At 55.7% G+C, this 23,804-nt stretch overlaps 1 protein-coding gene across 1 annotated transcript; it reads left to right on the forward strand.

The window, feature by feature from the left end:
- The first annotated feature begins 19,606 nt into the window (after positions 1 to 19,606).
- LOC116500313 (olfactory receptor 14A16-like) lies at positions 19,607 to 21,433 on the forward strand. Its single transcript, XM_032205237.1, has 2 exons — positions 19,607 to 20,534; positions 21,312 to 21,433. The coding sequence occupies exons 1-2, from the start codon at positions 19,607 to 19,609 to the stop codon at positions 21,431 to 21,433; spliced, it is 1,050 nt and encodes a 349-aa protein (XP_032061128.1).
- The last annotated feature ends 2,371 nt before the right edge of the window (positions 21,434 to 23,804 follow it).

The raw sequence follows: 23,804 nt of genomic DNA on the forward strand, positions 1-23,804 counted from the left end.
CGGTAAGGATGAGGCCGTTGCCCAGGAGGGCAGCCAGGTAGATGCCCAGGAAGAGTGCAAAGAGCAGGAGCTGAAGCTCCCGTGTGTCTGTAAAGCCAGCAGGAGGAACTCACTCACAGAGCTGCTGTTGGGCATTTTCTGACATTCAACACAGTTGTCTGTTGAAGAGGAGAATGCAGAGCAAAGTTAGAACAGACTTCAATAAGGAAAACCTATTCCATGTCTTAGAACATCCCCCATACGGTCGTCTCTCATTGCAGGAGAACCTGTATGAATCTCATTGCTTCCATTCTGAGCTCTCTGTGCAATGCTCTCAGATTCTAAGTCTCCAGCACAATCTTGACAACACATTGCTATCAAACCTGCCTCCCCTGCAATGCAGGAATGGGAAAACACAGAACCAAATAAAGTCTTCTCCTTCAGATAAACCAAGCCTCAATCTTCTTCTGGAAATGACACCTTATAAATGCCATTCCCTACAACATATTCAACTTCTCCCTGGAGAAACAGATTGAACCATCCTGACAGATGCTATCAGGCATCGGATGTGCCAGCTGTAGAAGACCCCTCTGGCAACTGCACCTGCATTGCCCTGCTGCCAGAGACTCACGGTGTCAACAGCCTGCAGATGTGTCCTGCCACACTCTGCCCTCTGTTGCTGCGCTCCTCACTGCCTCCAAGCCCTCTCTCCTTCTCTCCTCTCCATGTGCCAGCTGCAGTCAGAGCCCCCAGCCCTGCTGCGCTGTGCAGAGGAGCTGCTCCTGGGCACAGCTGTCTCTCTGCAGTGCTGCCTGATTGCCAGGAGCTCCCCTTGGGCCCAGGAGCCCTGCCCAGCTCAGCAGCACAGCACCCGACCATGGCATCGCTTGCTCTGTGCCCTTGGGCTCCCTCGAGTTGTCCCCAAAGCCTCAGGGCTCCCGAAGGCAGCAGGGTCTCTGCTGGGGTGTGGTGTCTGAAGCATACCAAATTCATCACTGTCTGCCCTTCTCTGAACACAGGGGAGATGACTTTTACAAGGGTGATTTGTATTCTTGGACTGTGGTTGTCAAACATGTCCTTTAACATGTTGGGCATTGAAATACCTCTGAGCTGTTAGCTCACACCCATTGTTCAGAAGCTTATTTGTTGAAATATAGATGGTTTAAAAGGACAAAAAATGAAGATATAAGAATACCAGTAACAATATTAATAAATAATAATGCATTTTATTATTATTATTATGACATGTATAAAGCAAGTGATGCACAGAGCAATTGCTCATCACACACTGACCAATGCCCAATCAGTTTCCCCAAGCAGTGTTCCCTGCTAAACCTGGATAGCATGCATTATATTCTCCTGTGCAGGTGTCATGACCTTTCTTTGTTTGAGGACAACACAAGCTTTCAGAAGGATTTGGAGCATTTGCTTCCCTTTCTCAAATTCTTCTGCTGCTGTGTTGCCCCATGTGATGATGACATCAGTATGTTGGAGGTGTTCAGGAGCTTCCCTGTGTTCCAGGGCAGTTTGGATCAGCCAATGGCAAAAGTAGGGCTGTGCTTCCAGCCCTGGGGCAGTTGATTCCAGGTGGACAGGACACCCCTCCATGTGAAAGCAAAGTGTGGCCCTTGTACTGCCGCTGCAGGGATGGAGAAAAATGCATTAGCAATATTAATTGTGGCATAGCACTTGGCTGCCTTTGACTCCAGTTCGTACTGAGTGAAGTTCTAGCACGCATGGCACAGCAACACTCAGGGGTGGTGGGACTTCATTCAAGCCACAGAAGTGCACCGTTATCTTCCACTCACCATTTACTTATGGATTGGAATCAGGGAGTCTCTGTTAGTGCAATATTACCTCGGGCGCACTGTTGTGGTAGCGATTGGCACCTGCTGCTCATTGGCCATCAGCACCTACACAGCAGAAGGGTCCTGTGAAAGAGTGGGCAAGGTAGACAACTGTTTCCTGTCCTCCGTCTCCAAGACAGCTATGCCATAAGCCCACCAATACTCTTGTGGACCTTTGAAGTACCCGCTCCTGAAGTAGTCTATGCCAGGGTTACACAGAGCCTCCAGGCCAGTCCCAATGGGTTGCACTGGGACTGGCCTCCCACTCTACTCTACGCTAGTGCGGCCTCACCTCGAGTACTGGGTTCAGTTTTGGGCACCACAGTACAAGAAGGACATTAAACTGTTGGAGAGTGTCCAGAGGAGGACAACGAAGATGGTGAAGGGCCTAGAGGGGAAGACATATGAGGAGCGGCTGAGGGCACTTGGCCTGTTCAGCCTGGAGAAGAGGAGGCTGAGGGGGGACCTCATTGCTGTCTACAACTTCCTCGCGAGGGGGAGTGGAGAGGCAGGTGACCTATTCTTTGTAAACACCATTGATAGGACCCGCGGGAATGGTATTAAGCTGAGGCAGGGGAAATTTAGGCTGGACATCAGGAAGAGGTTCTTCAGCGAGAGAGTGGTTGCACACCGGAACAGGCTTCCCAGGGGCGTAGTCACTGCACCACGCCTGTCTGAATTTAAAAAGCGATTGGACTCTGCACTTTGTCACATGGTCTAAACTTCTGGGCAGACCTGTGCGGTGCCAGGAGTTGGACTTGATGATCCTTATGGGTCCTTCCTACTTGGGATATTCTATGATTCTATGATTTCCCACTGTTCCCAGTTAGACTCACTTCAGCCTCCAGTGCAGTTAACTCTTGGGTTTGATGTGCCAGGCCAATAATCCTCAAAGTCCAATACACCTGATTGTCCTCTCCCTCCCCCAGGGTGGAGGCTGGGCCCCTCTAGTCCTACTCATAGTATTCTTTACTCTGTTTGGAGGATTGCCCACTAGAAATTGGAGCAGCAAGTTTCTCAGAAGAACCACTTCTTGACAATGTTTTCCCTTGTGCTTCATCTATCCGTGCCTGTAAGGTGGAGGCCAATTTTTGCATCCCATTTTCTCATGCTCTCTCCATGGTCAGACCATCAAAAGCACAGGATGGAACCTGGTATGTACCCACTATGTCACCTTTCTTGAGCAGAGGGATGCTTACATCTGATAGCTGAGCTATTGTTTTGTGCAGGTGGGGAGGAAGCTGTATTCTCTTGGAGCTGTTGGACCTCTTGGGAAAGATTCTTTCTGGACAAGACACAGACCCACAGGGAAGAAGAGAGACTTTCTTCATACTGCCATAGTTGGCTAGCCAATTCATCCACCATAGGTTCCTCTTGGTCTTTCCTGGTCATTACTGCCAATGGGTTGGCATATGATGATGGTGTGCTCTGTACAAACTCCTGCCACATGGGTCATATACACTTGACTTCATCTGGATCTTTGGATAGCTGTTTGTTATCTAGGTTTCTACAAATCGCCTTCAGCTTGCCTAATTTCCTCAGGTACCGAATACCCCTCTGCTTGGTGCTCCACTTTCCTGGTTGACATACAAGATCTTCCTTCAAGGGAGACCTTTTCTTCGAGCATGATGGGAGTAAGTTCCTTGTGCCCTTTTCCAATGGCTTTGTCAATCACCCCTTCCCTAGAGGGGGATTCTGTCTGCTTGGCTTCCCTGCCCTCTAATTCCAAGCTATTGGCCCTGTTCTCCCCCCACGGGAGCAGCCAGCTGACAATGTGCTCACCGACATGATGGCTTAAATATTTTCCCGTATCTCATAGCTTACACTGGAAAAGGGATCGCTTGGTTTCTGATGTTTATATAATCTCTTCTTCTTTGTCCTCCTGCTTGCAGGATGGCCCAACTTTGAAGAAACATGCCTCATCTTCTTCCTTCTTTCTTGTCTGGGTAGGAGTTTCTTTCCTCTCTAAAGAAAAACTGACTTTCACACCCATTGTTTTCTCTTGCATGTAGAGGCAACCGCTACTGGCACAGGCTGGTTCTCCGGCCCAGCCATGGAACCCATTGCAGGTGCTGGAGAGGCTGCAGGGTCCATCACAGGAGTTGTTCTGGCTGCAGGGCCTTTTGGATGAGTTGGAGTGGCTGCAGTGCCTATTGCAGATTTGGGAGTGGCTATAGGGCCTGTCACATGTGTCAGTTTAACTTTGGGCCCACCTCAGGAGCTGAAGTGCCTGCAGGGCCTGTTGCAGGGTTTGGAGTGGCTTTGGACAGGCTATATACCTGTCCTGGAGGAGAAGGGGGAGGTGCAGGAGAAAAGGAGAGGGAAGAAGTGGTGAAAAGCATCCCCCACTGTCCATCCCAGTTCCACTCACCATCACCACCCACCCTGCATAGATTTACTCCCCGAGGAGAAAAGGCAAAGAGTATAAAAGAGTGTAATTCTAAATAATTTCTAAGAGCTGAAGAGATGGTTCCCGAGTTATGGAGGCAGCAATAATTTTATTCTATCAGTAGTGTTATCCAATACAGCAAGGCAGTAACCATAGACAAGCCCCCAGAATTAATGAACGGCATGACATGGAAGACAGACAGTCAGTAATGTACTATGCAACACAATTCTGAAAAGAAGCACAACAGACCCCAGACCAAAAAGATCAACATTGTGATCAGCGACTGTTAAACTGATCTGATGTTTATAACAATTTACTTTTAAAATGCTGTGGTGAGATCTGGCATCTCAACCTTTGTGCTTCATGCTAGGCACCAAGCAGACTTGCTGTGGTTTGACTCTGCAGGCAGTTCAGCACTACAAAGCTATTCATCCAATGGGATGGAGGAGAGAACTGGGAGGAAAAAAAACGTAAAATTTCATGGGTTGATGTAAAGACAGTTTCATAAGACACAAAAGGAAGACATTATTATTGTTCTTCTTAATGTTAAAGTTAATGTTATAGACACTAATTAACAGACTAATAATAACATTTTTGTGTGTATATCAGAAGACAGGAAAGGTGGTGGTGATTAACTGGAAAGAGTCAGACCAGAGCACGGCAGACATGCTATGGAATGTGGGGTGGATATTATCCTAGTTTTGGCTGCAATAGAGTAAATTTTTCTTCCTAGTAGCTGGTACAGTGCTGTGTTTCATATTTACAGAATCTCAAAAAAGTTTGGGTATAAAAGTACCTTATGGATCATATAATTCCAACTCACTTGTGTTGCAGGAAGCACGGCCGAAAGCACGACAGACACCAGTAGAGTCAGATCATGCTCCATTTTATTGCCCGAATAGCCTAACTTTTATAGTGAACTTAACAGGGGCGGACAGTGTTTCACACAAGATTATTGGTCAAAAGCACTCAGAAAAACAACTACAAGAAAACAACCCCACCTGCAAGAAAACAACCCCCTTGTGATTAGCAGTCACATAGACCTTGTCCTTGAGGCCAGCTACTGGTAACAATATTTTTCTGAATTCCTCAATTGGGCGATGTGGGAACACTGTCATGGGAACTTCTCATAGTTGCCCTGGTAGCTTGGTTTGCTCAGCTACAGTGAGCCATGGGATTTTTGCTGTTTCAAAAATCCCTCAACAATTCCCCCCCCCTTTTTTTTTTTCTTTTTTGAGCAAACCATGCCCAATATAACATTTTTGCAAGTAACCCTTTAACCACATTTATCACAATACCACATGCAATGACGATTGACACCACAGCAAACAGAATCCTTAATCCCTCTTTGACTAATCCCAGTAACCATCTATGCATTGTTTCAAACAAATCAGTGAACCATTGATTGAAAGGATTGATACCATATTGAATCTTTCTCATGTGCTCTTTCAGGAAAGTAATGGATTTGTGAATTGACTCATTATGATCAAAAAGTTTTAAACAGTACATTCCCTTGAAGTCCTCACACCCATTCCTTTGAGCCAAAAGCAAGTAGTCAATAGCAGCTTGATCCTGTAAAAGCAGATGTCGCAGACTATTTTGATCTGGTAACATCTCCTCAAGTATCTCTGTTGTGGCATAGGCTTGCTTCTCAGCCCAGCATACCAATTTTTCTAAGTTGTTACGTGCGGCCAGATGTGCCACTCTGTTATAAGTTAGACCACACAATTTACTGGTCTATTGAAATTATTTTATTAATCAAGTAAGCAGACACAAGCAAAACAGCGCTGGGCGGCTGGGGAGTCTCCGCTCCACCACGGCACGCAACTTCCCCTTTCCAGTGTTGCTGTTTTATAGCATTGAAGTTCCGGCTTGTCGAGACTTGTCGAGACCTGTCGAGACCTGTCGACTTGTCGAGACCTGTAGACTTGTCGACTTGTCGAGACCTGTCCTGAGACTGCGCAGTCTGTTGTTGGGGGTCGTTATTCTTCCTCCGGTGATCATGCGTTGTGCTTATGTTCAGGTGGGGGCAAAACAGGATGCCTTGCGGTGGGTGGGTGGTATCTTACAAAATCTTTGTTTTAACAAGGATGTTCACCCAACCCCCCTTCCCCATTTGTCCGCATGTTACAATGCCGTGAGTTGTGAAACCTTATCTCCTCAGTAGATTCTTTAAATTCTCAAGGACAATGAACAAACCCCTACTAATTTATCACACACTCCAGGCACTAAAATTGCCAATGCCGCTCTAGCTGCAACCCCACACAATTCAACATTATCATTGCAATCTGGTGCAAGCAATGCCCATTTATGTCTGGTGATCTCACGCAACTGTAACAAGCTAGGAGCAAATACAACGAGTTTATCTAAGTAACATGGACATCTGATAGCATTTGCAGGGATACCTTGCCAGGCCCTATCCCCACAAATCAGAAAAACATTGGGAGGTAAGGCCAAAGCTGTACAATTGTTCCAAACACTGTAGTTGTTACCCCTTGTCTCCATGCTATAAACCCCTAAACCCTGCTTAGCAGTGTCATTGTAATCACAGGTGTTATTTGTATTTTTGTACTGGTATGGCCCTTTCCAGGTTCCTGTAGCAGGATTCATCTGATAGCCATGGCTGCATTCACATTTGTAGCCACCTTTCAGGTTGATACAGATTTGACTACAGATACCAGGGTTTTGGCATTCATCAATATCTCCACAGTTTCTCTTGTCTACAAACTCAAACCCAGCTGGACAGTCACATTCATTTATGTTACATTCCTTCAGGGGCTCATCACCCCAGTCCTTGCAGTCTCTCTGCTGGTTACACACTTTATCGATATCTATGCATTCTCCACTTCTGCACTTGAATTTGCCAGGTCCAGAGCACTGAATAACATTGTTACAGTTTGCTTCATCAGTGCCATCCAGACAGTCTCTCACACCACTGCACTGCCTATTCCCATGGACACAGTTCCTATCTTCACATCTGAACTGGTCTGGCCTGCAGGTCCGAGAAGGGCAGTTAATTTCATCACTTCCATCCTTGCAATCAGGATCTCTGTCACAGTCTTTTTCACCATCACATTTCCACGACACTGGGATACACTGGGTTGACTGAGGACCACAGCTGATTTCATTTACCTGGCATGTTCTCATATGACACAGCTCAGCACTCTCATCAGACCCATTTTCACAGTCCGGATCCCCATCACACTGCCATCTGTTTGGCACACACTGACCACTGTTGCACACAAAGTCAGATTCAGCACACGTCTTCTTCACACAAGCACTCTCATCACTGCCTTCTGAGCAGTCTTCACATTTTGCTCTAGCACCGTCAGCAGCAGTGCACAGGCCGGCGAGGGCGAGCAGCAGGCAGAGCGCCCCGCAGCGCGGCAGTGCCCGCCGCCGCCCCACACCTGTGTCACTTATACTACTCCTATTACCCGTGCTGTTAGTGTCAGTGGCATCCTCCTGGTACCATTTCTGTCTTTGTCGCCCCTTACTCTCCCCCTTTTCTTTTTGCCACTGACCATTCACCACAAATGGATGAGACACATGATTACTAGTTAGGAAAGAGAATGTAACGTCTGCTATACGGCTGCAGGCAGTGCCAGCTGCAACCTTAGAAGCTGTTTGTGAAAGAGCCTGCCAGTGGTCATTTGGCAGTGTAATCTGCGTCTCTGCACTCCTGCCCAGCAATAGAGCTAAGTCGTCATTAGTAATCTGTAGAATGTGGCTACCCCACGGAATGTTATCCAGAAATATAGTTATAACACCGATCTGGGGACGAATAGTCTTTTTTGCATTGCAAGATAAACCTCTTATAAAAAGAATGCCAGAGAGAAGCAGCACAGCCACCGCTGCTTCCATGGTTACGTCAGACAGGCTGCAGGGTCCTGATGTCCGCCCCTCTGCTACGTGCCGACTTGCCACACGGTGAGGGTCGGCTGCCGTTGTCCACTGACGCCTCTGGTCTCCCGTAGCAACTCGATCTCGGATGTTCCGCATCGCACCGCGATTACTTCAATTTCACACAATTACTTCAATTTCCCGCGTTTTCCTTGGCTCCGTTTCCTGCGTCCTGCCGCGATTCCTTTTTCCGCATCCCGCCGCGAATCCGTTTCCCGCGTCCCGCCACGATTCCATTTCCCACGTCCCTCTGCGATTCCTTTACCCGTGTCCCTCCGCGATTCCTTTGTTCAGGTCGATGTGTAGAGTGTTTCAACGTCTCTGTACTGGGTCTGGCTGGAATGTTAACTTTCCCGGTAGCAGCCCATACAGTGCCGTACTCTGTACTTGTAGCTGGAACAGCAGTGTTATCACACCAGTGTTGTGTCTACTGCTGAGCAGCAGTGGCACAGCATTGGGCCTTTCTCTAACCCTCCTAGGGGGTGGGCAAAAAGTGAGGAGAGAAACATCACTAGGGCAGCTGACCTAAACCAATCAAAGGGATATTCCATACCATGTGCTGTCACACTCAGCAATAAAAGGTGGAAACAGGAAGAAGAGGGGAGGGGTGGGCTCTTGTTGGGAAAACGTCGGTCCTCCTCTCGAACACCGGCTGCGTGCGTTGAGGCCTTGCTTCAAGGACGTGGTCAATCATCGCTCATTTGTGGGAAGTAGAGAGTAATTTCTTTCCTCTGCACTTCCACATAGCTTTCATTTATTTTGTTTGTTTGTTTTCCTCCCTTCTTTTTATTTTTTCCCTTTTTCCCCTCCCTTTTTCCCCTTTCCCTTTTTATTTCCCCTTAGTTAAATTGTTTAGTTCATGGTAGTCTTTATTTAATTATTATAATTATTTCCCTTTAATTAAATTATCCTTATCTCAACCCGTGAGTTGTTCTTTGCTTTACTTCTCCCCCTCCTCATCTAAAGGAGGGGGAGTGAGAGAGCGGTTGTGGGGTTTAGCTGCCCAGCACAGTAAAACCACCACACCGGGTAACCTGGGGTCGGGGTCCCGAGCTAACCTGGGGACCTGGGCCGGGGACCCGACATGACTCGCTGACCCGGGCAGGGGGTCCTGACCCAAACCGGGGACCTGGACCGGGGACCCGACCCGATCCGGTGACCCATGACTGGGGTGGGGACCTGACCATGGTAACCGGGCCGGGGACCTGACATGACTCAGTGACCCAGGGCCGCGGTAACGATGCAATAAAGGGGACCCGGACGGGGACCTTATATGACCCGGTGACCTGGGGCCGGGGCCCAGACCCTACTGGGGGACCCAGGCCAGGGACAAGATATGACCTGGGGACCTGGGCCTGGGGACCCGACCCGGGGACCCAGACTGGGGACTGGACATGACCAGGGGATCCTGGGCCGGGATCCCGCACTGACACGGTGTCCTTGGCCGGGGAACCAACATGACCCATTGACCAGGGGCCAGGGCCAGGGTCAACACCTGACCCGGGAACCTGGGTCAGGGACACAAACCGACCCGGGGACCCGTGCCACGGACCGGACTCAACCCAGGGACCCAGGCCGGGGACACGACACGACCCGGTGACCTGGGTCCGGGGTCCCGACCCGACCCGGTATCCTGGGGCCAGGGACTCGACCCAACCCAGGGACCTAGGCCATGGACCCGACCCAACCCGGGGACCTGGACCGGGGACCAGACCCAACCCGGGGACCCAGGCCAGGGTGAAGACATGACCCAGGGACCTGGGACCGGGGTCCTGAGCTGACCCGGGGACTCGGGCCGGGGACCGGACCTAACCCGGGGACCCGGGCTGGGGATCCGACCTGACCCAGGGACCTGGAACGGGGACCCGACCCAACCTGGGGACCTGGGACCGGGGTGGGAACCCAACCCTGGTACCCGGGCCGGGGAGCATACATGACCCGGTGACACAGGTCTGGGGTCCCGACCCGACCTGGGGACCCCAGACGGGGACCCGACATGACCCGGATCCGGGGTCGGAGTCCCAACCCAACACGGTGACCCCGGCCAGGAACTTGACATGACCTGGGGACCCAGGACCTGCATCCCGACCCCACCCATGGACCCGGGCCAGGGACCCAAAATGAATGGGTGATCTGGGGCCGGGGTCCTGACCCAACCCGGGGACCTGGGCCGGGGACCCGACATGACCCGCTGACCCGGGGTCGGGGTCCCGACCCGACCCGGGGACCTGGGCCGGGGACACGACCTGACCCGTTGACACAGGGCCGGAGTCCCGACCCGACAAAGTGACCCAGGCCGGGGACTCATCATGACCATGTGAACTTGGGCCGTGGTCACAATACAAAACTGGGACCCAGCCCGGGGACTCGACATGACCCGGTGACCTGGGGCTAGGGTCCCGACCTGACTCGGGTACCTGACATAACCCAGAGTCCCAGGGCCGGGGTGTCGACTGAACCCGGTGACCCAAGCCGGGGAGCTAACTTGACCAGGGGACCTGGGGCCAGGGTCCAGACCCGATTGGTGGACCCTGGTCGGGGACCAGACATGACCCTATGACCCGGGGTCGGGGTCTCGACCCGACACAGTGGCCCGGGCCGGTGACCAGACATGACACGGGGACCTTGGACCTGGGTCCCAACCCTACCCTTGGAGCCGGCAGGAGACCCGACATGAACCGCTGACCTGGGGCCGGGGTCCCAACCCGACCCAGGGACATGGGCCAGGGTCCCGACCCGACCCAAGGACCCGGGGCCAGGGTCACATCCTGACCTGGGGACCCGGGCCAGGGAACGGACCCAACCCAGGGACCTGGGCCGGGGACCTAACATGACCGGGTGTCCTGGAGCTGGGTTCCTGACCCAACCCAGGGACCTGGGCCGGGGACACGATATGACCTGGTGACCCGGGGCTGGGGTCCCGACCTGACACTAGGACTTGGGCCGGGTCCCGACATGACCCATTGAACCAGAGCTGTGGTCCAGACCTGACACAGTGAACCAGGCTGGGGACCCATCATGACTCGGTGACCTTGGGCCGTGGTCCCGACCCAACCCGGGGACCTGGACTGCGGACCAGACCCAACCCGAGGAACTGGTCGGGGCACCAGACATGACCCGCGGACTGGGGGCCAGGGTCCCGACCCAACCCAGGGACCAGAACCGGGGACCCAACCACACACGGGGACCCGAGCTGGGAACACAACCCAAACTGACCTGGGACCGGGGTCCTGACCCGACCCAGAGACATTGGCCAGGGACCCGACATGACCCAATGACCTGAGGTCGGGGTCCCGACCTGACACAGTGACCCCAGTCGGTGACCTGGTCCGGGGACACAACATGACCCGCTGACCGAGGGCCAGGGTCCCCACCCTACACGGGGACCCGGGCGGGGGATACGACCCGACCTGGTGACCTGGGACCGGGGTCCCGACCCGACCCAGAGACATTGGCTGGGGACACGACATGACCCAATGACCTGAGGTCGGGGTCCCGACCTGACACAGTGACCCCGGTCGGTGACCTGACATGACCTGGGGACCCCGACCCGACCCGAGGACACGGTCTCTGTCCCGACATGACCCTTTGACCCAGGGCTGGGGTCCCAACCCGATCTGGGGTCGGGGTCCTGACCCAACCCAGGGACCAGGGTTGGGGACCCGACCCGACAAGGTGACCCGGGCCGGGGACACGACCCAAACTAGGGACCTGGGGTCAAGGTCAGGACGCAACACTTGCACATGAGCCGGAGACTTGAACATGACCCGGAGACTCGGGGCCGGGGTCCCGACCCGACCTGGGGACCTGGACCGCGGACCAGACCCAACCCGGGGACCCGGGCTGGGGATACGACCCGACCTGGTGACCCGGGGCCGGGATCCCGACCCGACCCAGAGACATTGGCCGGGAACCCAACATGAACTGGTGACCCTGGGCAGGGGTCCTGACCCGACCCAGAGACCTGGGCCGGGGACACGACCTGACCCAGTGACCCGGGTCTGGTGTCCTGACCTGACCCAGGGACATGGGTCAGGGTCCCGATCCGATCCGGGGACCCGGGCCATGGACCCGACATAACACGGTGACCCAGTGCCGGGGTCCCCACCCGACCCGGGGACCTGGGACAGGGACCTGACATGACCTGGTGACCTGGGGCCGGGGTACCGATCTGACCCAGGGACCTGGGCCAGGGACACGACCCGACCCCGGGACCCAGGCCGGGGACCCGACCCAACCCAGGGACCTGGGTCCAGGGTGGGGACCCGACACTGGGACCCCGGCCGGGGACCCGACATGACCCGGGGATCCGGGGCCGGGGTTCCGACCCAACCCACGGACGAGGGCCGGGGACCCGACATGACAAGTGACCTGGGGTTGTTGTCCCAACCCAACGCAGGGACCTGATCCAGGGAACCGACATGACCTGCTGACCATGGGCCGGGTCCCTGCATTGGGTCGGGACCACGGCCCCTGTTCATGGTCCTGGTACCAGAAATGACCAGGAAACCCAGGGCCGGGGTCCCAACCCGACCCTGGGACCTGGGCCTGTGGACCTGAAATGACCTGGTGAGTCAGGGTCGGGGGCCCAGCCTGACCCAACGACCCGGGGCCAGGGTGCGGACATGAGCGTAGGACCCGGGCCGGGGACCCGACATGACCTGGGAACTGGGCTGGGGACCTGACATGACCTGGTGACCCGGGGCCGGGGTCCTGACCCGACCCAGGGACCCGGACCGTGGATCCGACCCAATCCAGGGACTGGGGACCGGGCCGGGGACCTGACATGACCTGGTGACCTGAGGTGGTACCGGGCTGGGGACCCGACCCGATCTGGGGACCGGGGACCGGGGTGGAGACCTGACCCTGATACTCAGGCCGGGGACCACACATGACCCGTTGACCCGAGCCCGGGGCCCAACCTGACCCGGGGACCCCGGCCGGGGTCCAGACCCAACCCAGAGACCTGGGCCAGGGACACGACATGACCAGGGGACCTGGGGCTAGGGTCCCAACCCGACCTGGGGACCTGGGCCGGGGACCCGACCCAACCAGGGGACCTGGGGCCGCAGTTCCCACCCGACCCAGGAACACGGGCCAGGGAACCAACATGACCAGAGGACCCCGGCCGGTGACCTAACCCTACACCTGGACCCAGGGCCTGGGACCCAACCCGAACCAGGGACCCAGGGTCGGGTTGGGGACCCGACCCTGGGGCCCATGCCAGGGACCTGACATGACCCGGGGACCGGGGCTGGGGTCCCGACCCAACCTGGGGATGCGGGCCGGAGACATGATATGACCTGGTGACCTGGGGCCAGGGTCCAGACCTGACCCGGGGACCTGGGCCAGGGTCCAGACCCGACCCAGGAACCTGGGCTGGCGTCCCGACCTGACCCGGGGACCTGGGCCGGGTACCCGACCCTGGTACCTGGGCTGGTGATCATACATGACGCGGTGATCTGGGTAAGGGGTCCCAACCCAACCCGGGAACCTGGGCCGGGGCCCTATATGACCCGGGAACCCAGGGCCGGGGACCTGACCCGACCCGGGGACCTAGGGCCAGGGTGGGGACCGACACTAGGACCCAGGCCGTGGATCCATCATGGCCCAAGGACCCGGGGCCACGGTTCATGAGACTGACCCGGGTCCCAGGATCATATCCGCACCCTGGCCCCGTGTCCTCAGGTCGGGCTGGGTCCCCAACCCGCGTCCCTGGGTCGACTCTGGACCCCGACTCCGACTCACCAGGTCATGTCGGTTCCCTGACCCAGGTCCCCGGGTTGGGTTGGGTCCCCGACCCAGGTCCCCGGGTTGGGTTGGAACCCCGACTCCAGGTCACCGGGTCATGTTGGATCCCCGGCCCGGGTCCCCGGCTCATGTTGGGAAACCCAGCCCCGGGTCCCTGGGTCATATTGTGTCCCCGTCCCCGATCCCCGGGTCGGGTCGGGATCCCGGCCCCGGGTCACCGGGTCATGTATTGTCCCCGGCCCGGGTACTAGGGTCGGGTCCCCACCCCGATCCGGGGACCGGGGACCGGGGTGGGGACCCAACCCCGATACTCAGGCCCAGGACCACAAATGACCCATTGACCCGAGCCAGGGGCCCGACCTAACCCAGGGACCCTGGCCGGGGACACAATATGACCTGGTGACCCGGGGCTGGGGTCCCAACCCGACCCAGGGACCCAGGCTGGGGTCCAGACCCAACCCAGGGACCTGGGCTGGGGAACTGATCCGATCCAGGGACTCTGAACCAGGGTGGTCACCCAACCTTGGTACCCAGGCCGGGGACCATACATGACACGGTGACATGGGTCCGGGGTGGGGACCCGACCCGGGGACCCAGGATGGGGACTCGACCCGATCCGGGGACCCAGAACTGGGGTGGGGACACGATGTGTGGTCCCCGGCCCGGGTACCAGGGTTGGGTCCCCACCCCGGCCCTGGGTCCCTGGGTCGGGTCAGGTGTCCAGCCCAGGTCCCCAGGTCATGTCGGGTCTCTGGCCCGGGTCCCAGTGTCAGGTCCCCACCCTGGCCCCGGGTCCCCGGGTCATGTCGGGTCCCTGGCCTGGGTCCCCCGGGTCGGGTCGGAACCCTAGCCCTGGATCCATGGGTCGTGTCGGGTTGCCGGCTCAGGTCCATGGATTGGATTGGGACCCCAGCCCCGGGTTAATGGGTCATGTCGTTTCCCCAGATCCGGGTCCCAGGCTCATGTCCACACATTGGCCCCAGCTCCTTGAGTCTGGCCAGGTCCCCAGCTCGGGTCCCCAGCTCGGGTAGGGACCCCGGCCCAAGGTCCCCGGGTCATGTCAGGTCCCCAGGCCCGGTCCCTGGGTCAGGTCAGGACCCCGACCCCTAGTCACCAGGTCATGTCAGGTCCCCGGCCCGGGTACCAGGTTCAGGTCCCCACCCCAGTCCCAGGTCCATGGATCAGGTTGGGTCCCCGGCCCAAAGTTCCCAGGTCGGGTCGGGTCCGAGGCCCAGGTCCCAAGGTCCAGTCAGGACCCTGGCCCCGGGTCAGCGGGTCATGTCTGGTCCACGGCCCGGGTCTCCAAGTCGGGTCAGGACCCCGGCCCAGGGTCGCCGGGTGATGTCGGGTCCCCAGACCTGGTCCCCATGTCGGGTCGGGACCACAGCCCCTGGTCCCCGGGTCATGTCAGGTCCCCGGTCCTGGTCCCTGGGTCAGGTCGGGACACCGACCCCGAGTCACCGGGTCATGTCGGGTACCCGGCCCAGGTCCCCGGGTTAGGTTGGAACCATGGTCCTGGGTCAGCGGGTCGGGTCGCTTCCCCGGCCTGGGTCCACAGATCGGGTTGGGACCTCGACCCCGGGTCACTGGGTCATGTCGGTTCCCGGGCCCGTGTCCCAGTTTCGGGTTCCCACCCCGGCCTCAGGTCCCCAGGTCGGGTTGGGTCCCCGGCCCGGGTCACCCGGTCAGGTCGGGAACCGGGTCATGTCGAGTCCCCAGCCCTGGTCCCCAGCCCTGGTCCCAAGCCATGGTCCCCAGACCTGGTCCTATTCCCAGCCCTGGTCCGTTCCCCAGCCCTGGTCCCCTGTCCTGGTCCAGTCCCCAGCCCTGGTCCCAGCCCTGGTCCCCAGCCCTAGTCCCCAGACACTGTCCCCAGACCTGGTCCCCAGACCTGGTCCCCAGACACTGTCCCCAGACCTGGTCCCCAGACCTGGTTTGGTCCCCAGCCCTTGTACCCAGACACGGTACCCAAACCTGGTCCCAAGCCATGGTTCCCATCCCTGGTCCTGTCACAAACACTTGTCCAGTCCCCAGCCCTGTTCCACAGCCCTGGTCCCCTGTCCTGGTCCGGTCCCCAGCCCTGGCCCCCAGCCCTGGTCCCTAGCACTGGTCACCAGCCCTGATCCCTAGCCCTGGTCTGGTCCCAACCCTGGTCCCCAGCATTGGTCCCCAAACCTGGTCCGGTCCCAACCCTGATCCCCAGACCTGGTCCCCAGCCCTTGTCCGGTCCCCAGCCCTGGTCACCAGCACTGGTCCCCAGCCCTCGTGCAGTCCCCAGCCCTGGTCCCCGGCCCTGGTCCAAAGCCATGGTCCCCAGCCCTGGTCCTGTCCTCAACCCTGGTCCAGACCCCATCCCTGTTCCGGTCCGAAGCGCTAATCCCCAGCTCTGTTCCCAATCCCTTTTCCTGTCCCCAGCCCTGATCCGGTCCCCAACCCTGCTCCCAGCCCTTGTCCCCAGTCTTGGTCCCCAGCCCTGGTTTCCAGGCCTAGTCCCCAGCCCTGGACTTTAGCCCTGGTGCAGTCCCCAGGCCTGATCCTTAGCCCTGGTCCCCAGCTCTAGTCCCGAGCCCTGGTCCTGTACCCAGCCCTGGTCCCCAACCCTGGTTCCCAGCCTTGGTCCCAAGCCATGGTCACCAGCCCTGCTCCAGTCCCCAGCCCTGGTCCGGTCCCCAGCCCTGGTTCGGTCTCCTGCCCTGGTCCCATGCCCTGGTCCCCAGCCCTGGTCCGGTCCTCAGCCCTGCTCCGGTCCCCAGCCCTGGTCCCCTGTCCTGGACACCAGCCCTGGTCCCGTTTCTTGCCCAGGTCCCAAGCCCTTGTCCCCAGACCTGGTCCCCAGACCTGATCCCCATCCCTGGTCCTGTCCCCAGCCCTGCTCCGGTCCCCAGCCCTGGTCCCCAGCCGTGCTCCGGTCCCGAGCCCTGAACCGCAGCCCTGGTCTGGTACCCAATCATGGTCCCCAACCCTGGTCCCAAGCCCTAGTCCGGTCCCCAGCCGTGGTCCCCAGACCTAGTCCCCAGGCCTGGTCCAGGTCTCAGCCCTGGTCCCCAGCCCAGGTCCACAACCCTGGTCTGGTCCCAAGCCCTTGTCCCAGACCTGGTCTCCAGAATTGGTCTGGTCCCCAGCCCTGGTGCCCAGCCCTGGTCCCCAGTCCTGGTGCGGTCCCCAACCCTGGTCCCCAGTCCTGGTCCCCAGCCCTGGTCCCGAGCCCTGGTCCGGTCCCCAGCCCTGGTCCAAAGCCCTGGTCCCCTGCCCTGGTCCCCAGCAATGTTTTGGTCCCCAGCCTTGTTTCCTAGACCTGGTCCCCAGGCCTGGTCCGATCCCCAGCACTTGTCCTGGGTTTAAGGCTTGATTTCCAACTCAGGTAGTTCTAGAACATTCGTGAGAGGCCTGTGGGAGCTGCAGGCCACACCAGCGTCTGGAACATAGGATGACTTCCTCCCAGAGCCAGATCCCAAAGAGGCAGCAGCTCTCAGGGAAACCTGGCCCTGGACTGTCCCCATCACGAGGAGGCTGAGCCATGCCCAGAGGAGCCCTAGGGCTGAGGACAGCCCTAGCATCAGGACCCAGGAGTCCTGGCTGCCACATTGTCCCCAGAGCCCAGCAATACACTCAGGCAGGGCTCTTGCAGCAGCCACCAGCTCTGTCCAGCACCACCACCACCACACAGCCCAGAACCTGCAACTTTGGACACCTGACAGCCCTTGGGCCACCCCGTGGGAAGGGACTCCTGACACCCTTACCTTTGGGGGAGAGGTGTAGGAGATCTGGGAACATGGAAGTCATGTCAGAGGCGATGGTCACCCTCCAGCGGCCCTCCAACTCACTTGCTGCTGGCCCTTAGCTCAGGACAAGGGATGCCCGCCCTGGCTCCTTAACCACAGCTCCTCTGCAAGGTGCCCCTGCTCCTCCGCCCGTCAGCGAGGGTCGCCCAGTGCAAGCTTGCTGCCTGCTGACCCCACTCCTGGCCACAGAAGGACAGCGCTGGGGAGCACCCAAGCAGCGCCCAGCAGGGACCAGGCCTTGCAGGGAAGTGCCGGCACTGCTGCTGCTCCGGTGACGATATCCTGGTGATGCAGTGTACCCCCTGTGACATCAGCCTGTGTCATTTGAAGGCCTGTGAGGTCAGCAGCATGGAGATGGCACAGCTCAGGAGAGGCATGAGAGATTTCCCTTCTTGTCCTGAGAAACTCTCACTTCCCTTCTGCCCAGTTCTTTTCAGGATAAGGAACAGATCAGGGACATCTCCAAATGGTGGCAAAGGCCACAGAATAAAGGAAGTGGAGCCCTGGAGATACCTCTACTGCCCCCTTTCACGAACATGCTTCTGCTGTTGGGAGCCCTCCTATGATGGTTGGGGTTGAGGCTTGTCCCAGGGCTTGGATTTTTCAAAAGAGAAGGCACCTGGGATGTCCAGGGCTGTGGTGCAGAGCAGGGTCCCTGCTGTGCCCCAGGGACTGTGTGGCCAGGGCAGGGCCTCTGCTGCCTGCCAGGCTCAGCACTCAGCCTGCCCGGGGAGCTGCCCAGGGCGCTGTGGGGAGAAGCTGCGGGTGGAAGGAGCCCCCCCGGCAGGGCAGGGTCCTGCTGCTGGTGGGAGGCTGCTGCCTGGGGCAGCCTGCTCATGGATCCACAGCACAACCAGGGTGTATCCAGGGTGTATTGCAAGAGCTGGGATATGGTAGGGGATTTAGACTTCAGTCTCAGCTTTCCTGAGTATCCTGAACTTTCAATCTTCTCTTCTTTGGCTTGGTGGTAATACAAACAGAAATAGTTAATCCAAGAAGAGGCTGAGACTCCATGAGGAGCTGAGAGGCCATCATAAGGAAGGATAAAAGGACCCTTTCCTGCCCCTCAGCCCATAGAAAGCTCCACCACCACACATGCACTGTTAGCAGGGTCTGAGTAACCTGGGCTCTAGGACGTGCCCCCAGCGAGAACCCTGCTGCCAGGAGGTGTCTGCAGGGCAGAGCTGAGCACCCAGCGGGTGGGATGGGGGCTGTGAGCTGCAGGCAGGAGGCGTGGGGACAGAGACCCAGCTGCAGGCAGTGACAGCAGCAGGCAGCAGAGCCATGGGCAGGGAGTGAGAGGGAGCGGCTCCCAGAAACTCATTGGCAGGGGGAATTTGAGCACCTCTCTGCCACCCCTGTACTGCAGGTGCCTTCCCCTGACCAACCACTTGGTGTCTTCTCCCATTCAGCAAAGCCTCTGCCCCCACATCCATGGGATCTCAGGCTGCATTTTCCCCTTGGCAGGAGGACCCTCAGAAGTGAACTCCCCCAGTTGCCCATCTCTCACTCCATTTCCTTCCTCCCTCAGCAGGAACACTGGGGCATTTCTCTGTGTTTCTCCTTCCAACCATCCTGCCCTTAGTATTCCACTCAGGCTCTCTGGACAGTGAGATTAAAGCCAGATCTCAAACACCAGAATACTGAGTCCTGCTCTGGTGGTGCATCCTGAGAGCAAAGTGCCCATGCAGTTCTGGTCAATATGGCTCTGGGCACTGTGATGCATAGGGCTTGGAAATGAGCTGGTTCTGTTCAGGTCACTCTGGTTTAAGGATATCCAGCATTGGCCCTGGACAATTGCCCCTTCTGCTGGAGGATGATAAACAGCCTCTCTGTAACACAGGTGCACAGAATCTGAACTAAACGATGGGTTTCAAAATGTGTCACCACCTTTCATAGGTACCCAGTGCATGTCCCTTTGTCTTTGGATAGGAGCTGAGGCCAAGATGCATCAAATGTCCAACAGCAGCTCCATCACTGAGTTCCTCCTCCTGGCATTTGCAGACACAAGGGAGCTGAAGCTCCTGCACTTCGCAGTCTTCCTGGGCATCTACCTGGCTGCCCTCCTGGGCAACGGCCTCATCCTCACTGCTGTAGCCTGTGACCACCGCCTCCACACCCCCATGTACTTCTTCCTTCTCAACCTCGCCCTCCTCGACCTGGGCTGCATCTCCACCACTGTCCCCAAAGCCATGGCCAATTCTCTCTGGGACACCAGGGCCATTTCCTATGCAGGATGTGCTGCGCAAGTCTTTCTGATTGTCTTCTTATTTTCAGCAGAGCATTCTCTTCTCACCATCATGGCCTACGACCGCTACATTGCCATCTGCAAGCCCCTGCACTACGGGAGCCTCCTAGGCAGCAGAGCTTGTGCCCAGATGGCAGCAGCTGCCTGGGGCAGTGGCGTTCTCAATGCAGTCCTGCACATGGCCAATACATTTTCCCTGCCACTGTGTGGAGGAAATACCCTAGACCAGTTCTTCTGTGAAATTCCCCAGATACTCAAGCTCTCCTGCTCACATTCCTACCTCAGGAAATTTCGGCTTCTTCTGGTTGGTTTCAGTTTAGCATTTGTCTTTTTTGTATTCATTATTTTGTCCTATTTGCAGATCTTTAGAGCTGTGCTGAGGATGCCCTCCGAGCAGGGACGGCACAAAGCCTTCTCCACATGCCTCCCTCACCTGGCTGTGGTCTCCCTATTTCTCAGTACAGCCATGTTTGCCTACCTGAAGCCCACCACCTTCTCCTACACAGCCCTGGACCTCGTGGTGGCAGTTCTGTACTCGGTGGTGCCTCCAACTTTGAACCCCCTCATCTACAGTATGAGGAACCAGGAGCTGAAGGGAGCTATTATGAACTTGTTTTCAGGGATGTTTACTAAGGGTGATTATTTTCCCTTCTTTCTCTGCAAATGACTTTCTGAGTATCTTCTTGCAGGCTTGGTCCTTGTGTCCTTATCATTTTAGTTATTGCTTTCCCCAGTGTCACTTGCATTTATAATGTTCATAAAATAGATAAAGTAATTTCTTCATCATCCTATTACTGAGTAATGACACTGCTCTCTAGTCTTGAGGCTCTGTAAATACACATCTAATAGTAGGTCAGCACTGACTCTCTTAGCACCTTCGTAATAAAATGGGGTGTCGCCAGTGCGCTGCCTGAAGACTTGTCTTTTCCTTCAAAGCTGGTGGCAAGTTCAGGGCTGTGCAGCTGTAGCCTGAAAGGCCTGTTGCTGCATGGATTTGGGAGAGAAGAAACTTATTGCCATGCTGTGAGCAGTGAGAGACCATGGGTAGGAATTAGGAGTAACCTGTTGGTGTCTGATGACTGTGGAGATGGAAAATGTTTATTGAGATGCCTACTCGCGGTTGTCCCACACGGGGCAGGGCAGAAGACATCTTCCAGGAGAGGAATGTGGAGTTGGTTGAAGGGCCCAGGTGTTCTCCATGAGCAGACTGTGCCCAGAGTGGGCAGTGACCCTCATTTAGTGGGTTTGTGTTCGTGGGAGACTGCTTTATTGTGCTGTCCTCTGTGCAGATCTTCAGAGCTGTGCTAAGGATGCCCTCTGAGCAGGGACAGCACAAAGCCTTCTCCACATACCTTCCTCACCTTGCCATGGTCTTCCAGTTTCTCAGCATGGCCATGTTTGCCTACCTGAAGTCTCCTCCATCTCCTACCCATCTCTGGATCTGGTGGTGGCAGTTCTGTACTCGGTGGTGTCTCCAGCATTGAACCCCTTCATCTACAGCATGAGGAAGCAGGAGCTCAAGGATATCATTTGAAAAGTGTTTACTGATTGTTTTTCAGTATTCATAGAGTTCCATTCTCTCTTCTGAAATGACTCCCAATATATCATCTTCCAGGTTTGTGTTGTGTTATTTTTTCATTATAATTATGTATGTATTTATTGTTATTTGTTGAAGAATGGCTCAAAGAGCAAGGGCACAGGTCCCTAGAGGAATTGTACAAGCAAGGCAAAGAAAATGCAGATTTGATAGCCATGGAGTAGGCCAGATGAGAAGCATTCTTGTGAAAATATGCAAGGAGTAGTCTGTCCTTGAGAGAGAGAGAAACAATGGATCTGAGGCCTGGGAAAATAAGGGAGTAGCTTATGCACTGTAACTGCAAGTAGGAGAAACAGTATTTTTTGCAACACTTTTAGGCTTAGCCAATAGGATAGTGACCAGTAGGCATAATTATAGCTGTGTGTATAAATATACGGATATCTGCGCAATAAAGTTGAAGCTTGTATTACCACTCATATTGAGTCGATTACTTGCTTCCCCGCGCCATTAATCAGAGGGTCTCGAACCCGCAATTATTTATTGATGCTTGCACTTCTGCTGTTTCTAGAAAAATATGTGGTTTCCTCCCACTGATACTGAGGAATGACTTTGCCTTGTCTCACCTGAAGCCTGTATCAAAGTCTATCTTAAAGCCTTTCTCTGACTGGACTCTCCCAGGACAGCTGTGTAATAAAATGGGATGGCCTCAGTGTCCTGCCTGAAGGCTGGGCTCTTCCTTCAAAGATGGTGCCAGCAATAGGCCTAAGTACTTGCTGTTTCTCCCTGGGTGCAAGACCAAATAGCTCCTGGTTGTGTCTAGTGACAGTGGACTGTGACAAAGGACTGTTATGGTTTAACCTGGCTGTCAGCTAAGCACCACACAGACATTTGCTCACCCTCCCTCTCTGGGATGGGAGAGAGAATCGGAAAAAGAATAAAGCCTGTGGGTTGAGGAAAAGACATGTTATTAGGAACAAAAAGAAAGAAAAATAATAATAATGATACTAGTACTACTAATAATGATGTCTACAAAACAAGTGATGCACAATGCAATTGCTCACCACCTGCAGACTGATGCCCAGACTATCCCTGAGCAGTCGGTCCTTCCACCCTGGCCAGCCACTCCCGTATTAATTGATCAGCATAACATCAGATGGTATGGAATACCCCTTTGGCCAGTTTGGGTCAGCTGTCCTGGTTCTGTCCTCTCCCAGGACAGAGCGAGAAACTGAAAAGTCCTTGGCTTAGTGTAAGCAGTGCCCTGCAACAGTTAAAACATCAGTGTGTTATCAACATTATTCTCATCCTAAATCCCAAACACAGAACCTTACCAGCTACTAGAAGAAAAATTAACTCTACCCTAGCCGAAATTAGGACACAGTGGAGATGGTGAATGGTTACTGCATAACATACCCAGCATGCACATACCCAGCAGGCCCCACAAAGTGACAGATTACACAAGGTGGGGTCCCCAAAGACAAAAACAATAAATCAATGCATCCGTATGTTTAAACTGAGTTCTAAACTGGATTATTTCCAGGTAAGCAAGGACTGTGCAACCCCAGAGGAGAGAGTGGAACCCAGCAGGCACAGGGAGGGGGAGCTGGCAATGACCAATGTCATCCTTAGTGAAGTACCACCATCTGGTCCAGAGATAAACCACAGCCCACTTGCTCTGCAGAGCAGCACCACTATTCAGCGCTGCCCAGGAGGGAGCTGGTCTTGGAAATGTCTGGGTCCTTCCTCCTGCTGGGATCTGTCTGCGCTGGGAAATGACCAGCCCTGTCACCCATGCCCTGGTTCAGGCCCCAGCCCCATATCAACCTACAATTACTGCCACTGTCCCTCTGCACTAGGTGTTGGGTTTTTCCCTGTGATCTCCCCTGATCTCAAGCAATGTGTCTTCTTTTGGAGCAGGCCGTCACAGCCTGCCTGCACAGTCCCAGAGAATCCTGGTGAGGCAGCACTTCAAGATCAGGCTGTGATTGCCCTTGGTCTCAGTACATACGGTGATCTTGCTGGGGCACAAGGAGGGGCAGAAAGGACAAAAGACAATGAGGAGGAAAGGTAGAAAAAGAAGTTTCAAAAGAGGCTAAGGAAAAAAAATCACATCTGAACATGAGAGGTGAACCAAGTACTGACCGATGTGATCTAACTCTCAAGTTATCCCAGCTGAAGCCAGGCCAAGGTACAGACCTCCACAGGTTCCTTCCAGCTCATAATCCTCAAGGAAGAAGAAGCTGTTCAGTGGAGTCAGGACCTGGGAACACTGCTGTGGGCTGAGACAGTGCCTGCTTTTGAAATCTCTGTTCATCAGGGTTACCTAGTGAGTTAAGTCATCCTAAAAGCAAGCTCTGTTCTATGGGCA

Source organism: Aythya fuligula, chromosome 34 (genome assembly GCF_009819795.1).
Source record: "Aythya fuligula isolate bAytFul2 chromosome 34, bAytFul2.pri, whole genome shotgun sequence".
Lineage (NCBI taxonomy): Eukaryota > Metazoa > Chordata > Aves > Anseriformes > Anatidae > Aythya > Aythya fuligula.

What these genes read in the sequence shown, in the direction of transcription:
- LOC116500313 (XM_032205237.1), top strand. Translation starts at nt 19,607, where the DNA reads ATGTCCAACAGCAGCTCCATCACTGAGTTCCTCCTCCTGGCATTTGCA. An exon ending in TTCAGGGATGTTTACTAAGG is followed by an intron (nt 20,535 to 21,311) that starts GTGATTATTTTC and finishes GCCTACCTGAAG; the next exon opens with TCTCCTCCATCTCCTACCCA.